We start from the raw sequence: 13,050 nt of genomic DNA, 5'->3' as shown, positions 1-13,050 counted from the left end.
TTGTAAACTTAATTTTGTATTTTCACCAGGCCTTAGATGCAATTTGGTGCTCCAAATGAGATTTTTTTTTCTCATTTGGAAATGAAAAAGGGGTTTTCTGACTTGCGGAGCGGGGGGGGGCGGAATGATACTTCCGCCCCTCCACATTTTTCACTGGGGGGGCTGGCGCCCCCCCAGCCCCCCGGTTCCTACGCCCTTGTCCCCCCCCCAAAAAAAAACTCAGGATTATAAATACTTTAACAAGTGTACTTTTATCGATACATAATATATTACTCTTACAAGCTAAAACGAAGGCTTCCGAAACGGCCCGAAAAGCAGGAGACGGTCCCGAAAAACGGATGCCTGCGCCCCCCGGAGGGGCATTCCCAACATAACGATGACATAATATCATCAAGTCGCGTTACAACTCGTTTTGCTTCAATCTCTTTCATCTTGAAGGACCTTGGCGCCGATGCACGGTATCTTCTATACATCTAACCATGGAGGTAAAAACCTCCATGATCTAACACTCCCGATAAGCGTTTTAGTTTAGTGCCGCTTCACCGTTATACGTAAGTTGTTTGGGACTGTTGCAGGTCTTGCAACTGTTGCTGGTTTGGTACTATGACTTCTGTTACAAACGGGAGCGATAGGATGATAGCGTAGACGTGTATACATTCCCTTCTGCAGTGTGTGTGTGTAGGAAATCACTATCTGGATATTAATCGCATTGGTAAGTCTTGCAACTATTGCTGGTTTGGTACTACGACTTCTCTTTTGATTTGGTGGAGGCTTCAGGGAATAATTTTTTCACAAAAACGGGGGCCCCCCGAAACGGCTCCCAAACAACAGATAGCTACATTATGTATATTTTTTTATTGCTGTTTGTGTAGATACATCTATCACCCAATAAGAGCCTTTGTTTAGTGCCGCCTGACCGTTGCGTAATCACAAAAACGGGAGCCCCCGAAACTGATCCCAATATCCGGAGACCACCAGTACCATGTGGCGCGAAAAGACGGGAGCCGGTACAATGTGGCAAAGGCTCCCGAAAGAACGGGGACCCCGGAAAAACGGGGGAATTCGGCTCCCAGTAGAGGCTCCCATGCAGGGGGGGGGTGAAGTGGCACGACATATACTACTCACGATCAAAACATTTATTCGTCTCCTTGGTTAAGTAATTTAAAAGTATTCTTGACAAAGCTAGAATGTCATATGTGTGGAGCCTACCGTACGGGGCCAGCCAAGTTCATTATTCTTTTGACCCTATTACATCCCAAGCATGGTAAGTAGAGCGATTAAGTTAAGACTATAGGTGACATGTATAAACAGGTGTGGCTGGCCGAGTGTCAATAGTAATTCGCATTGTAAAGTGTATAGAATGTTCAAGACCAACCCCGGGCCGGTGAATTCGAAAAGTATTTGAAACCCTCGATCTCCGGAACCGTAACTATTTGAGTAAATATCGTTGCTGCAATACTAATATGTCGATTATTTCTGGAAGATAACAAGATATTGTGTTTAATGATCGGATATGTAACTTATGTAACAGTAATAAATTAGGTGAGGAATTTTATTACATTTTCGAGTGCCCAGCTTTTTAGAAAGCAAGAATTCATTATTAAATAAAGCCGTATTTCAGAACAAGACCCAGTTCGATTAAGATGCATGATCTTTGCAATCGTTCGAAGTCTGTTGTTATTTCCAATTTAAGTCATTTTGTGCTAATTAAGATAATAATAACCTTCTCGTAATTTTTTGTCACATCAATGCTCAGGCTAGCGCTTACTGTAGTGCTGGTGCCACACTTTCAGAACTTTTACTTCTTTTTTCTTGTCTTGTATCTCTCTTGTGACTGCCATTTGAATTATGTAATGTGTTATCTCTATTTGTTAATGTATTTATGTCTCTTCCTTGGATGATACATAGAGAAATAAACTCAACTAATCTGAAGATGCAATAATGTTTGCAGACAACGGGTAAGGGCATATTAGCCTATCAAATCGCGGGAAATTTGGAAAAACATCATTGGCTATATTCAGCATGAAAATCTCTGTAATAGAAATGTTGTTGGCTCTGCACGGAATTAGCAACTTGCTGTTGATTTTTTTTTTCTGATTTTATTTTGTTTCAGACAATCATCTGTAGGATTGGGAAAAAAATTGGAAAAGAAGTGATTTATTTTCACAATGTGTTTTGTTATAACAACGAAAATTTAGATAGCAACGAAAGTGAATTGACATCAACGTGAGATTAGACATAAAAACAGTAATGTTAGACATCAACGAACAACAGCAATATAGTAAAATAGCAGCAACAACAAACTTAGTTCAAACAACAAAATATTTTTTTCTTTTTTCGTTCCATAGAAGAGAAGAACCAACGTACGGAAGCTTTTGCAGATCATGGCTTAATGACCCAATAGTATATTGGGAAGAAAAACTTATCAGACATCATCAGAAGGCTGTTCTGGTCTCATGTATAGAAGCACACATGAAATTGTGGTGCTTTTAGACTGAAATACAATTATAAAATTAAATATCACTTAAACTTTTCCTTACAGCCATTTTTACACACCATAGCAACCACTTTGGTCCAGATTTGGGACTTCTAGCAGTTAAAATGAAAAGTTTCACGCAGCCCCATTATCTTACACACAAAATCACAAATGTAATGTGGTCTCTAAGTCTTGATAGGAGTTCTCACTAGCTTAACGCTACCCATCGCTGGATAGCTGACAAGTTGGCCATTATTATTACTATCAATTTCCCTATCATGACGCTGCAGATATTTTGCCATGAGAGCCTGAAGTTTTCGTCACTTATAAACAATCCACTTTTCTCAGTAGTAAACCATTTTCATACGCTGCCCTGCTCCTGGGAGGCTTGAAGGGGGTCTAAAATTACTTCAATTGACAGAATTTGTGCACCACATGTACTTCCATTCATGCTCTTCAACATGCAAGCCATAAAAACTTGACTTTTCGGATGTATATTTTTTGGGCGGACAACACACTAAAGGGAGTATAGTCATGTGTAGGTACCTATTATAGGTTCTGAGGGCGCTTTGTGACTTGTGAGCGCATGCCGTTTCCTTTGACAGGAGTCGTGGTCAAGTCACTGATCTATACTAACTGGGTCAAGTTCGGTGTCTGGTAACGTTTCCGGTTTCTTCGTCCACAACGTATAGCTATAGCTAGCTCATCGCAATTATGGCCACTGTAAGTTGGTTCGTAGTTGACGTGTTAGTAACTCAAATTGTAACCTTTCTCAATCACAATTTAAACCACCAAGGCCTTAACGAAGACTGCCATAATTGCCACAGTGAAAAAAAGTAAACATATTTGTGTGTATTTTGTGCTAGACACTTTCATCGAATATTTCCACCCATTCAATGGAGTTAACAAAGTTATACAGTAAACTTCAACGCATGCGTGAATTACGCTTGACCTAGCAAAAGTTAAACTTGATATTGCGACAAATTGTGAGCAACTCTAGACAATTTGTGTAGGCTAGGCCACATAACTGTAGGACTAGGAGGCTGGTGTTACAGTAAGTCAACAATAGACATAGCATGTGTATGTTGCAGTTAAGTATAAATGAGTGGACATGGAAATTGGAATACATATGACTGAGTATATGACATTCCAGAATCCACATGTTCAGCTTCTTATTCTTATTCGTAAGTCAACAATAGACATAGCATGTGTATGTTGCAGTTAAGTATAAATGAGTGGACATGGGAATTGGAATACATATGACTGAGTATATGACATTCCAGAATCCACATGTTCAGCTTCTTATTCTTAATTGTTGATGAGTTACAAAAGTAGTCCTGTGTTGTACTGTATAGTACAGGCTTCATAATGAGATCATATTTTATTCCAAGAAATCCATGGACATGATCTATGGCAACTCCCCCTGCCAACCTCCCCCCCCCCCCATCCCTTCCCCATTATTCTGACATCAAGGGTTAATACCTACATGTTGTGATTTTGAAAAAAAGGCTTAGTCAGCAATGGGTTGTTAATGCCTTTATCTGTGAACCTTGAATGAAATTTACATTTGTATTACCTACTCGTAAACTGTCACAGCTTAGCTTACAGTAGGTTCAAGCTGTCTTTACAGAGGGTAGGCCAAACAGGTATTTCTTAAACTTATTCAGGGTCTGTTTATAAGTTCAGCGATATTCCAGGGACGGTACCTAAAATCTTTGGACATTTCCAGGGACACTTTTAATTTGGGAATGGCATGTGAAGTCCCCGAAAATCGATGACGTCAGGTCACCTTTATTCTACTTTGACCTAGCTTACAATAAGATCACCCGTATTTCAGCAAGCTGATGGGTGAGGGACTACATCATCACTTGCCTACATGTTCAAATAAAATAATGAAGCATATATACTTATCACAAGTAAGTTTGATGATTGCTAAATCCATAAAGTAATATGGTAAGTGTAGAATGGTGATGGACCTTTTGGAGGACAAGTTTTGTAACTTTTGCTGAACATTCCAGAAAAACCACATTAAATCCAGACAAAATTCTACAGTGATTGAAGGAACTGTTGTTAAGCATACCTCCCCCCACCCCCCCCCCCCCACACACACATATGCCCATTTGGGAAAATATATATACTGTATTTCTTTGGTTGGCTGGAAATTTTATGCATTTTCTTATGTTCAATTCCCAAGATTTTTGTGTTTTTTTTTTCAAGCAAACCAATGCTGGTAGATCTTAAGAAATATATATTGTACTTGAGATTCGCCAGATCTAATATAAAGTTATTCAATTTATAACTGATTACAACAATTTACTAGTACAGTGCAGTGTGTAATCTAAATTCTATTAATGTTTTGTACTTTTGTTCTTGTCTCTCAGCGTAAACGTAGGCAAAAGAAGAGCAAGATAGCAGTTCAGATGAAGGTGAGGATTAATGAAACATATATCAAAGGAGTGTAATATATATTCTGTAGTAGGTAGACAATGGCAGGGCACTCTGTTGGCCGGCCTTCTTCATGGCTAACCCCATTAAACTGTAGGCTACTCTGTGTGCAAGTGTAGCAGCTAACAACTGATGTCAGGACACTCTGTAGGCAAGCCTTGTTCATAGCTAACCCCATTAAATTGTAGGCTACTCTGTGTTCAAGTGTAGCAGCTAACAACTGATGTCAGGGCACTCTGTAGGCAGGCCTTGTTCATGGCTAACCCCATTAAATTGTAGGTTACTCTTTGTGTAAGTATAGCAGCTAACAACTGATGTCAGGGCACTCTGTAGGCAGGCCTTGTTCATGGCTAACCCCATTTAATTGTAGGCTACTCTGTGTGTAAGTATAGCAGCTAACTACTGATGTCAGGGCACTCTGTAGGCAGGCCTTGTTCATGGCTAACCCCATTTAATTGTAGGCTACTCTGTGTGCAAGTGTAGCAGCTAACTACTGATGTCAGGGCACTTTGTAGGCAGGCCTTGTTCATGGCTAACCCCATTTAATTGTAGGCTACTCTGTGTGCAAGTGTAGGTCAGATGAAGGTTAGGCTTAATTAAATATGCCACACTCACATTGGGGTATGGCATAGGTGATCCCATGTGTGTATACTATATGCTGAAACTAGATTTATTCTTGTATTAGTAAATTGTGTTGTTACATCATTATCACACCATAGTACAGTACTAGTTGCATTGCTTTGAAGCCTTTGATAAAATGAAGAGTCATGATGGAGTTGTGTATTTAAACTGCTTGATTTGTCATTTGACCTGATAACATTGTAAGACGTAGTTCATCGCTAGTTACAAACCCTGATCAAGTAGGCGCCTAAATTAAGCCCCCCTCCCCCCTCCCCCAGACTGCTACTGACCATATGTTTCAGAGTATATATACTTGCATTTATTCTTTTTGTAAGATGGCGTGGACAGGACTGTACTTTGAACATTAATGAAAGAGCTGTAAAGTTCCATTTCCTACAATTATTAAAATTACATTAACATTTTCTGCAGACACATTGAAGCATTCTATCAATGGCAGTATCGCTTCCCCTCTCCATTCTCAACTTCACCCTCCACCAGAAAATATGTATCACTTACCTGATGAAATTGTCCTCAAAGAAACTACAGATGCCCCTTGGAATGAAATGCCAGTTCAAAGAACATTGTCTATTGTTTGCTTACACCTATTCCCTTCCCCTCCCCGTCCTGCATCAATGTGGCCCACTTTTATAACGACTTAGTAAAAGTTAAGTTTGATTAATGAGTAGCTGTTTGGTGAAAGTAGTTTTGCCTTCATTACCCAGATCGGTATAATCGGAGGAAGTGGTCTTGACGACCCTGACATCTTGACCGATCGGTCAGAAAAATCAGTTGACACTCCATATGGCCAGGTGAGAAATTTTGTTTTTGTCAGTATTAAAAGCTAGAAGTTTCCTGTTCAATAATTAAAATAGAAAATAATTTCATGTGTAAAATGCAATTCCAAATTGCAGAGTTTTTATTTACTGGAAAAGTTGTGTGAATTAAAATACGGAAGTCTAATGAGATCAAGTGTTGATTAAAAAAAAATGACAAATAACGAGTCAGAACTAACATGTGACACTCTGTTGTCAATTCATTGATATTAATAACTTTATTATGTTTGTAATTATTTTTGATGTCAGTTAACACCCATGTCAAGCCCCAAACAGTAGCAATCATGATTTGCAACACTTTAATACAAACTGAGTGCTCAACCTAATTTGAAACTTTTGGAGATGTTGGTAAAAAGCACCCCCCCTCCCTCCCCTATTAGTATGCTACAGTTCATATCAATCTTTAAGCATCTGCCAATGAACCTGTTATGATTAATGAGACATGTGGGAGGGAAAAATACATATTTCTTTGACTTTTTCTTTGAAGTTTCCTTCTGAACAATATTATTAATTTATTGAGACATTTTTTGGGCAATTCATGTAACCTTTGTTATCACTTGCACTGTTGCGCCAGTTTAACTATTGTCGAATGTTTAATATCTATAAATTTTGAAAAATGTTTTTGCAAACAGAGAATTTGCTCTTCCTTTACAGCCATCTGACAAATTAATTTGTGGGAAGATTGGCGATGTTGATTGTGTACTTCTAGCACGGTAGGTCTAGTGAGTTATTATAATAAATGCTTTCGGTCCTAATTTGGCATTGTTGTTGTAGTCTGTATGTAATATATCACCTGTTGGTAAATTCATATCATTGCATATTTTGGGGCAAATTACTGTAGTAAAAAACCAGTTTTTTTGGTTTCTTGATATGGGAGGACAAGGTATGTGTTTCCTTGTATCAATAACTAGTCACAATGGAATCAAAAACTTGACACTCTCTGAAAGTGCATAACTACTGTATATTGACACATAACTTCTAGTTAAGTCTATGAACACGCAATTTACTTTGGTTGCCAAGGCGACCAAATTAGGTTGAACACGATAAACAAAAAAGGCACCTTCCCAGAATCGTCATTCACGAGTAAACATAAAGCTAAAAGTTAAGTTATTTTAAGTTAAATTCAATTCTATCATAAATAATTGGTAGGGCTCCAAGACATTCCTTAATTGGTATTACCATTAATTTTGTGCGAGAGAAAGAAAGCAAAGTAGCAGAAATCCTCGGTTTATCCTCCAGTTTTTTGGGGTTTATTTATTTAAATTTGAAATGCATCTTAAAGCAGCATTTTATGTTTTGTCGCTGTTTTCCATTTTTTTGACAAGTCCATCAAGTTTTTTACATATCAATAACAAAACAGCAAACTAAGATATAAGCCAAGTTTTTTCCTTGCCAAAAGCGTTAATTGGTGAGTAATTAAGGACATTTGCAGATAATGAGAAAAGTGTCGTCTGGCAAATTACACATTTAAATATTAATCGCACACAGTTCCCCCAACCCACTAGTTTGAATTCAACCAATCAGAGATGCAGGTTTAGTTATGAGACGTTGCTAAAAATAGATTCAAAATGTTGAGTTGGTAACTTGGTACAACCAGCATCCTGGACTCTTAACAGCTCCCTGGTACAACTGCCATAGACAATCTACACAAATCAATCATGGTGTTGTATTACCTATTGGCCAATGACGCTCGTAGCTTTTTAATATTCATATTATAGGCAAGGTTTATTTGGATCCCAACGGAAAATATCTTAGAGAAAAACAAAGTTGAAAGTTGTAAATTTTTTCGAATTTTATGCCACCATTTGAAGTAAGATTGAATAGATAAGCTAGTTATGTATGTCGTTATGGCATCGTGGAATTAGTGAGGTTGAGAAAAACCATAGAAAAGGATGCAAAATGCTGCTTTAACTAGTGAAGCTATGAACTTCTTTGATAAGGGATATATTTGTGTTAAGTGGTGGTACAAAAAGGCATATATATACAGTAGAACTGCATTCAACTTTTTCTCACTAATTATTTTGACAGTCACGACAGACAGCATGGACAGAGTCCGACCTTCATCAACTACCGAGCTAATATATTTGCCTTACATAAGGAAGGCTGCACTCTGTTAATAGTAACCACAGCATGCGGATCTCTACGTGAACACATAGAGCCCGGAGACGTTGTCATTATAGACCAGTTTATCGACAGGACTTACAGGAGGGAGAGCAGCTTCTACGATGGGAAGGAGGGACACTTGAAGGGTGTCTCTCATATTGCCATGGGGGAACCATTCTGTCAGCCACTAAGAGAGGTATGAATTGACATGCTGGTACCTTTTGAGGGTTACCTAGTACATCTTGTGTTTAAAGTGTAGTGCTGTACCCCATGAACACATGGGATAGGGGCAGCAGCATGTTGATTCATGTAATTTTTTTCTCTTACAGCAAGAGCATATTGTCCCACAAATAGGTCTGTCTGTGAAGATGATATCATTTTAACCCTCATCATTTAATTATCAGGTATGAGCTTTTTCCGCAAATTCGCGGAAAATCCGTGATTTCTTTTCTACCCTCGGGGACAAAAACTATTATCCTAACACACTATAGCATACGCAAACTGGACCCTATACCGCAATTTTTGCAAAGGTCTGTGATTTCTTGTTTACCCCAGCCTCATCCCTGAATTATGTTATAAAAATCGGTAGAAACAGAAAGGGGAAACTATTCTTGCGAATTGTTTCTCAAGATTTGAAAGTTAGAAAACTACTTTGTTTTCAATAGCAAAATAAGACAACTTTTTCATCCAACGATCTCTCCAGGTCCTCATAAAGACGGTCAAATCGTTGAAATTGCCCTGTCACGAGAAGGGCACAATGGTCACCATCGAAGGACCAAGGTTCTCATCCAGGGCCGAGAGCATCATGTTCAGGTCGTGGCAAGGCGATGTCATCAACATGACCACGGTACCAGAGGTGGTCCTAGCCAACGAGCTGGGCCTACCTTATGCTGCCATCGCTATGGCAACAGACTACGACAGCTGGCGTGAGGATCCCCAAGACCATGTGAGTCGTTTGATGGTTTAAGAAGAGGAAATATCATCATTCAAAATATCATAAATAGAATAATTGTGTATCTTTTCAAGTTTTGGTAGTATTTCATACTGTTGTTGTTACAAGATATTAAGTTGAATTTATAAACTAATGTAACTTATCGTACAAACCTTTGCCTATTCCGATGCATCTTTAAAACTCAAAGATTGAGTGGTTAACTTCAACTGATGCAGACCATTATTCTCATATGAACCCTTAAAAAATAATTTTATGTATTGTCTAACCCACATCCATCCATGCACTCTATGCTGGGGCAGCACTTTTGTAGCTGTAACCAAAAAAAATTGACGTACTAGTAGTCACGTCGTTGGCCTTCCGGAGGGCGTAGTGGTAAAGTGGTTAAGGTAGTGGACTTGTGATCTAAGGATTACAGGTTCGAGCCATGGCCAGAGCATTGCGTTGTGTCCTTGGTCAAGGCACTTTATCTCCATTGCCTCTCTTCACCGATATAAATGTATAAATGGGGACTTGCGAGGTGACTTGTAAATATAGTTGCGTGCGCCGGTTTGTGCGTGCACCCTATGGGAAGTCCCCCAGGGAACACGTGGCTGTGGTGCACTGTGGTGTCCCAGGAGAGATTGTTTGAATTGTGCACACTTTGAAGTGTGTGTGTGACAAGTTACCAATGACCAGGTTTAAGTACAGCACGGCGAGACTTTATTGTAAGTTGCGCTATGTTAGAACTGTTAATTATGATAAATTATTATCATTATTCCGTCTTATTCAATCGCCCAGGCATTCTTTCGGTGATGGCGTGTCGATACATTGACTACGAAGAACAGAAACGTTTGCCTCTCAATTTTAAACGTTTTTTGTTAAGATCACCTTGTTAGGGTATTCTGACATTCAGTTGCACAATTTGAGCTGCCCAGGATATAGTTTGACAGCGTAGCAGTACATGCTTTCGTAGGTGTACACTATTTGAAACATTAAATGACAGATTATATAGTTAGGGCCTGTTTAGTGAAACATTACTTTCATGATGATAACAATTGCTTCCTCAGGTCGATTGCTCAAAGGTGATGAAAACACTTCAAAAGAATAGCGAAAATGCCGAAAAGATTCTCAAGAAGGTAATTCGGGAGCTGCCGTCGACAAACTGGCACGATGTCATCCTGGAACACAAGGTATTGTGGGTAAACTTGTTTAATACAAACAATGTTACCTGTCTTCATAGTTTCAATATTAACCTGTACAGTAATGACAGTATCATGGGAACTTGTGTCTAGAAACAGCCTCAAACATTTCTCTGTCAACTCGCTTTTGAAGTGTTCCACGATATCAGCGCTATATAAATACTGACTGATTGATTTATTGATATTTAACAGTTTTCATGGGCAACACCCAAACTGCTACGAAAACATTTAAACACCAACACTTCCCCACCCCCCACCCCCGTCTAAACAGAAAGGTCAGTTAAACCCAACTATTGCAAATTTTGGCGATACTCAAATTTCATTGGCCGGAGGCGAATGGAAGATCTGGCTTTAAACAGTAGTTAAGTGCTCTTCCATTTAAAAAAAAATTTTTTTTTTTATGGTCTCCCAATTTAAGAGAAATAGCACCTGGAAATGTTTAAAATCCCTCAAAGAACATTGACTTCCATTTTCATTTTGTTCAGTTTGACTCAAAGGTTGCACACAGTACTAATCGTCGGTAAAACAGGAATTTTTTAACATTTTTTTCCAAAGCAAATTGGGAATTCACACAATTGCTACCCATGTGCAGGGTCAATTGTCATAAAAAGTAACAAGAAAATTTGTATTTGGCATTTTATCCACCCAAACTGGTTACACCACTGCATGGTAGGTATGCACTTTATATATGATGTACTAATCGTAACTGTCACATTCTTTATAACGATCTCAAATGCATCCAGATTTCACTAACCTTTGGCATATTTGACTTGGGGGAGGGGGGAGAGGGTAGGGGAGGGGGAAGAGGAATATCATTTTCAGGTGATCGTTACATCCTGTCCTTGGCCATGATTCACACATCTTGTTCAATTTTTCTTGTCCACAGGAGAAAGCGACAGGGGCCATTTTCACATAACCACATACCTTGCTCTGTCTGGTGATGGGTAAACGGGGAGGAATGAAGTTCCTGATCATGTGATCATGTGATTCATGAATACATCGTCGTTGTTCTGTTGAGTTGTAGTGATCCAGGTTTTCAACCAGTAGGCATATAAACATAAAGGAGTATCGTTTTGTCTTTTACTTCAGTACTATACCTATCTACCAAATATATCTCTTTCTACACTGCTAATGTACATCATAACTTACATTCCATATTTTCCCTTTATCAATGGACAATATAGTGTTCACTTTTTGCATGTAGCAATTTTTAAAGTTTTGAGACCAATTTTTAATTTTGAGATCTGTTTTTGGTCATAAAATATTAAAACTGCTGTAAGGTTCTGTACTATCACAAGAACTACCACATCTGCAGTAGTGGAATTTCTGTGCAAGACAGAGTTACATACCATTGACTGTATGGTCAAAGGAAAATTGGTCCCAGTATTTTGTGCCAAAAGTTTGTTCAAGATGAGGTCCTGGTCACAGCATTTCTCTGACGCCATAGTTATATGCAAAGGTCACAAGTGTTTTGATCATCAGTCACAATGCATGCAGCTATGAGAGTTCACATTCAGTTATGTTAGGCTTTAAGTGTAGCAGTAAACAATATCAATTGGTACTATCTGCTTTTATATATATTATGAATTATGCTAAAAGAGTAAGTTATATTCACATATTTCAGAACCTTTACCAACTTTTCATGTTTGCTAACAGTAGTTGTACCAGAGGTCATTGTCTTAAACCCCAAAAGTCACATAGTAGGATTAATATTCGGCATAACTATTTTTCTAATAGGGTTGTGAATGAGTGGAATGGTTTGCCTGAGAAAGTTGTACTTGCAAGTAGTGTCAATGGGTTTAAGAATGCTTTGGACAAGCACTTGTAATTAGGTCTGAGTGTTTGTGTCTTCAGTTTTTTTTCTCTCTCTATAGGGTCCTTGATGGGGACTTAAGTGTCCCTCCTGATCCTTTTTTCTAATCAACTAAACTTAACTGAACTATGTAGCACATCTGAGGGTACAGGTTTGCTTTGATAGATGTAGCTCTGAAGCGTTGAGTAAAATGCACCACAAAAGTCTGTCCAGTACCTGCGACAATCTGGATCGGAGGAGAACGATGAAGTCTTAAAATACGACGCAAAGGGTCGTTTCGTATTTATTGAATGTAATCTGATGAATTGCAGGTGTATCTCGATACAATCTGACTTCGAGGGTGCACTGTACAATGATTGATAACTCCAGTACAGTGATGATTATGTTTATTGACCTCCGAGTGTCGATTGCACAATATAGTTCAGTGGTTATGTCAACTAGACATTGAAACAGTAGCAAAATATGCCTTCCATATAATTGCTTTTTCATAATTATCCATATTTTGTGTTGTCGTCGTTTATAATATTGCTCTCATTTTGATATTGTGTGCCTTACTTATCAATAATCTTTGCTAACCTGTTACCATCCATCAAGCTAGCTAAATATACATATATATAAACAGTTCTCTA

General features: G+C 38.5%; 1 protein-coding gene across 3 annotated transcripts; it reads left to right on the top strand.

Moving 5' to 3' along the window:
• Positions 1 to 3,037: 3,037 nt before the first annotated feature.
• Positions 3,038 to 13,050, top strand: LOC139977624 (S-methyl-5'-thioadenosine phosphorylase-like). Of its 3 annotated transcripts, none has more exons than XM_071987079.1 (8): positions 3,038 to 3,199; positions 4,858 to 4,902; positions 6,265 to 6,351; positions 7,030 to 7,088; positions 8,404 to 8,674; positions 9,182 to 9,424; positions 10,477 to 10,599; positions 11,495 to 13,050. In XM_071987079.1, the coding sequence occupies exons 1-8, from the start codon at positions 3,191 to 3,193 to the stop codon at positions 11,522 to 11,524; spliced, it is 867 nt and encodes a 288-aa protein (XP_071843180.1). In that variant the 5' UTR covers positions 3,038 to 3,190; the 3' UTR covers positions 11,525 to 13,050. The 3 variants fall into 3 exon arrangements, with proteins under 3 accessions (XP_071843180.1, XP_071843188.1, XP_071843195.1); XM_071987087.1 differs by having other exon boundaries at positions 3,051 to 3,312; XM_071987094.1 differs by lacking the exon at positions 3,038 to 3,199 and adding an exon at positions 3,512 to 3,530.

The sequence above is a fragment of the Apostichopus japonicus genome, chromosome 2 (genome assembly GCF_037975245.1).
Source record: "Apostichopus japonicus isolate 1M-3 chromosome 2, ASM3797524v1, whole genome shotgun sequence".
Classification (NCBI taxonomy): Eukaryota; Metazoa; Echinodermata; class Holothuroidea; order Aspidochirotida; family Stichopodidae; genus Apostichopus; species Apostichopus japonicus.
This window is presented reverse-complemented; position numbering and strand designations above follow the sequence as displayed.

Coding starts and splice junctions, on each gene's coding strand:
- LOC139977624 (XM_071987079.1), top strand. Junction 7,089..8,403: donor GATTGTGTACTTCTAGCACG/GTAGGTCTAGTG, acceptor TTATTTTGACAG/TCACGACAGACAGCATGGAC. Junction 9,425..10,476: donor GTGAGGATCCCCAAGACCAT/GTGAGTCGTTTG, acceptor TTGCTTCCTCAG/GTCGATTGCTCAAAGGTGAT.